General features: G+C 42.6%; 1 protein-coding gene across 1 annotated transcript in view; it reads right to left on the bottom strand.

Moving 5' to 3' along the window:
- The window catches only part of klhdc3 (kelch domain containing 3), a 41,314-nt gene that overhangs the window by 20,086 nt on the left and 16,228 nt on the right, over positions 1-5,000 (bottom strand). The window contains exons 6-7 of the mRNA XM_051652386.1: positions 1,665-1,878; positions 972-1,058 (exon numbers count right to left, since the gene is read on the bottom strand). Coding sequence (XP_051508346.1) covers positions 972-1,058; positions 1,665-1,878 — 301 coding nt within the window. The remainder of the gene's footprint in view (positions 1-971; positions 1,059-1,664; positions 1,879-5,000) is intronic.

A 5,000-nucleotide genomic window follows, 5' to 3' on the forward strand; every position in this document is an offset into this window, starting at 1 on the left:
TAGACTCATTTAGTTCAGGTTTAAATCCCAGGCGGGCACTGATCAGGGATTCGGACATTTCTAGGGCAGTCCCATCCACAAAATACTTTCAGTGCACTGAAACATTCACTCCCAAATAATTCCCAGAATGCACCATAAAAACCAGGGAGCACTGTCCCTCTCAATGTTCGCTGATCGGAACTGTCGTCATGTCGTTGGAGGATGAGTGCAAGTGTAAATTTATGATGTCAAAGCCTAATTGTCTCTTTAAGAGAGAGTTTGTTTGTATTTAACCTTAATCCAGAATGTGCATGAAAAGGAAAAATAAACTTGTAAATATTTGTTTTTGGAAGAAGATTAAAAATATACACCTTTGTATTCTTATTTATTATGTAATTTCTCTTTTATAATGTGCATTTTAATATCTACAATGAAAATGCATGACAGTGTCATTTATTTATACGGTGATGTTGTTTAAATATTGTAATCATGTTGCAGGTGATTGAGTCATGTGTGTCCCAGAGTTCAGTGGATAAACACACTTGCCAGTGCCTGAATTCATGTTCATGATACACTGATTCACAACATATGCAGTGAGATAAGACGCACACACAAAGAAGAGCTCTTGAACTCTCACTGTCAGCGCTTCATTCATTCACTCAGGTCTTAAACAAACACATCATATTCACATGGTCACAGCATCACTGGGTTGCTATGGAGATGGCTCATCAAGCAACTATTGGTTAGTATAAATTAACAAGAATGATGCCGCCATCTACAGGTGAACATGTAACACATTCAGTATGACTTCAGAAAAATAAACCAACTCATTCGCTCAGTGTTTATATAATTATACAGATAAAACACCACCGTTTTCATTAGTTTTATAAATCATATTATTCAGTTTCACACTGAAAGGTTCTTTCAAACATGAGTAATTCAGGAAGAGGAACAATACGACTGCCGATTGGCTAAAACGTTAGTAGAATTACCTGGATTAAACTTCCAGAGGTCATTGAAGTGTCGGTCCAGACGAGCGTTATAACCACCAAATATGTACAACTCTCCATTGAAAGCAACTTTCAGAGATAATCAAGAAAAGGACAGGAATCAAACACACAGCAGAACAGTGACATGTGTCACTTCTAGACTCATAATCATTCTGTTATCAGCTCGGTGAGGGAGCGTTAATTTATAAACATGTATTTTATTGTCTGTTCTGAATGTCAATGAATATACAGGTGTGTATGTTTGTTTGTGCTGGCATGCGTTTGTGTGTGTGTGTGTGTGTGTGTGTTTGTTTGTGCTTGCGTGTATGTGAATGTTTGTGTGTGTGTGTTTGTGTATGTTTGCATGTGTGTTTGTTTGTGCTTGCATGTGTGTGTTTTTGTGTATGTGTTTGAGCTTGCAAGCATTTGTGTGTGTGTGTTTGTTTGTGATTGCGTGTATGTGAATGTTTGTGTGTGTGTCTGTGTGTGTGTGTGTTTGTGTGTATGTTTGTTTGTGCTTGCATGCGTGTGTGTGTGTGTTTGTTTGTGCTCGCGTGTGTGTTTGTTTGTGCTTGCATGCGTGTGTGTGTGTTTGTTTGTGCTCGCGTGTGTGTTTGTTTGTGCTTGCGTGTGTGTGTGTGTTTGTTTGTGCTTGCGTGTGTGTTTGTTTGTGCTTGCGTGTGTGTGTGTGCTCACAGGCCGAGTGGCTTCTCCTTCCCTCCGGCAGCAGCTGTGCAGACGCTGTGTTGAGCCAGCAGTTAGTCTCAGTGTCGAATATTTTGATTTTATTGCAATATATCTCGTTGTTGGAGTGGAACGGACCGAATCGATCTGCTCGGCCTCCAAACACAAACATCTTTGTGCCGATGATGGTGGCAGAGTGAAAGTCTCTCCAGCGAGCCGGTGTGCCCTGCACAAGAAAACAGACAGATTGTAACAGTAGCATAAGTGAACCAAATAATCAAATCAAAAGCGGAACAAATCACATCAAATCCACACTGTTTGAAGCAAACTATTGTACACCGCAAATATTTCACTAAGTATGAGTAAAAACTAAATACAAGATGATCATGAAATTAACCACAACAGCATAATAATGAATGAAGCAGGAACACATTTACAACATGCCAAAGACACACCACATGCTCACTGCTGCCACTGTCCTGGATCAAACTGAACAATTAAACAAGTGTTAGACCTGCAATATTTTCTCCATTCAGTTATTGAAATATTACAACACAACAAAACATAAAATGAAAAGTGTATAGAGTGTCAGAGGTCAGCTCTACATAGAGAAGTGTCAGTCTTCTAATGCAGAGGGAAGACTTTTATAAAGGTCACTATTAATCATATATTTACAGTACACATTACAGGCGGGTCAAAGAGGAGAAGGAAGCTACACTGATGAATATATACAAACTCTGACATCATGATGGCCGCCTCGGTGTGGAGCGCTCCAATTGTTTTGTTGTTTTTGTTTGTTTGTCCTGTGTTTAGTAATCTTTTTTCAGTCAGTTTTACCAGAGACGAACTGCTGAACATTTGACAGCATGTACCAGTCAATCTTTTCCCGGATTTTGAATATTCGGACGTTTTGTTTGACATTTTAGTCGGAGGCGCAGCTGTGTTATTTTAACACGCTATGAGATGCAGGTGAGGGAGACGAGCAGGCGCGCTGGTCAGGCTCCGTCGGCGTGGCTTTCGAACAACGCTGCCGAGCATTCATCCAGCAAATCTCCGCTCTCTCCCTAACAAAACTGATGAACTACATCTCCTCACCCGCACAAACAAGGACTTTTCAACCTCTGCTGCCTTGTGCTTCACAGAAACCTGGCTGAGTGAAGCCATTCTGGACAGTGCGTTACATCTGCCGGGATTTCAGCTGTTCATAGTGGATCACATCGTGGAGTTAACGGGGAAAACGAGAGGTGGTGGAACATGTTTTTACATCAATGAAAGTTGGTGTACAGATGTAACAACATTAAAGAAGATGTGCTGTCCTAATTTGGAAGCACTCTTTATTAACTGTAAGCCTTTCTACTCGCCGCGGGAGTTTTCCTCGTTTATTCTGGTGAGTGTTTATATCGCACCAAACACGTGTTTCAACACAGCGCTGCAACAGCTGACTGATCAAATCACAGACATGGAACAACAATACCTGGACTCAGTTATTATTATTCATGGGGATTTTAACAAAGCAAATCTCACACGTGAACTGCCCAAATACAAACAGCACATTACATGCCCCACCAGAGACAGGAACATACTGGATCATTGTTACACAACAATAAAGGATGCATATCGCTCTGTTCCTAGAGCAGCTTTGGGACTGGTTCATCTTCTTCCAACCAACAGGCAGAAATTAAAATCTGCAAAGCCTGTATTAAGGACTGTAAAGAGATGGACCAATGAAGCAGAGCGGAAACTACAAGCCTGCATTGACTGCACTGATTGGAGTGTTTTTGAGGCTGCAGACACAGACCTGGATGAGCTCACAGATACTGTTACATCATATATCAGTTTCTGTGAGGATATGTGCATTCCTACTAGGACTTATTGAAAGTTCAACAATGAAAAACTGTGGTTTACAGCAGAGCTCAGGCAGCTTCGTCAGGCCAGAGAGGATGCTTACAGAGTTGGAGATAAAGTCTTGTACAATCAGGCCAGGAAAACACTGAATAAGGGAAATCAGAGTGGCTAAAAGAAGATACTCTGAGAACTGAAAAACAAGTTTAATGACTACAGACCTGTCGCCCTGACGTCTGTGGTCATGAAGTCATTTGAGAGACTCGTGTTGACCCACCTGAAGAACATCACTGGACCGTTTCTAGATCACCTTCAATTTGCTTATCGAGCAAACAGGTCTGTGGATGATGCAGTCAACATGGGATTGCATCATATCCTGCAACATCTGGACAGACCAGGGACATATGCAAGGATCCTTTTTATGGACTTCAGTTCGGCTTTCAATACCATCATCCCAGCTATACTCCAGACTAAATTACACCAACTCTCTGTTCCCATGTCTATCTGTCAGTGGATTACCAGCTTTCTGATGGACAGGCAGCAGCTTGTGAGATGGGGGAAACTCACTTCCAGCACCTGTACAATCAGCACTGGTGCCCCCCAGGGATGTGTGCTCTCCCCACTACTCTTCTCCCTCTACACCAATGACTGCATCGCCAAGGACCCCTCTGTCAAGCTCCTGAAGTTTGCAGATGACACCACTGTCATCGGCCTCATCCGAGATGACGATGAGTCTGCATACAGAAGGGAGGTTGAACAGTTGGCTGTCTGGTGCAGTCAAAACAACCTTGAGCTGAACACGCTCAAAACAGTGGAGATGATTATGGACTTTAGGAGGAACACCCCAACACTGACCCCCCTCACCATTCTAAACAGCACTGTGGCAGCAATGGAGTCATTCAGGTTCCTGGGCACTACCATCTCACAGGACCTGAAGTGGGAGACCCACATTGACTCCATTGTGAAAAAGGTCCAGCAGAGGTTGTACTTCCTTCACCAGTTGAGGAAGTTCAACCTGCCACAGGCGCTGCTGATACAGTTCTACTCAGCAGTCACTGAGTCTGTCCTCTGCACTTCAATAACTGTCTGGTTTGGTTCAGCTACGAAATCAGACATCAGAAGACTACAAAGGACAAAGGACAGTTTAGACTGCTGAGCGGATTATTGGTTGCCCCCTGCACCCCCTTCAAGAACTATACTCTTCCAGAGGCTGTAAAAATCACTCTGGACCCCACTCACCCTGCCCACTACCTTTTTGAACTGTTGCCTTCTGGCCGACGCTTCAGAGCTCTGAGCACCAGAACCGTCAGGCACAGGAACAGTTTTTTCCCCCAGACTATCCATCACATGAACAGTTAAAACTGCCCCATTGAGCAATATTAATGTGCAATAACAAGATTAGTCTATTTATATTATCCAACACATCCAACCTCTTCTGCCATTACATTCCCTTGCACTGTATATAACCGATTTGTATTTAGATTTGCACTATGTATGTGTATATGT

This window comes from Myxocyprinus asiaticus, chromosome 23 (genome assembly GCF_019703515.2).
Source record: "Myxocyprinus asiaticus isolate MX2 ecotype Aquarium Trade chromosome 23, UBuf_Myxa_2, whole genome shotgun sequence".
Taxonomy (NCBI): domain Eukaryota; kingdom Metazoa; phylum Chordata; class Actinopteri; order Cypriniformes; family Catostomidae; genus Myxocyprinus; species Myxocyprinus asiaticus.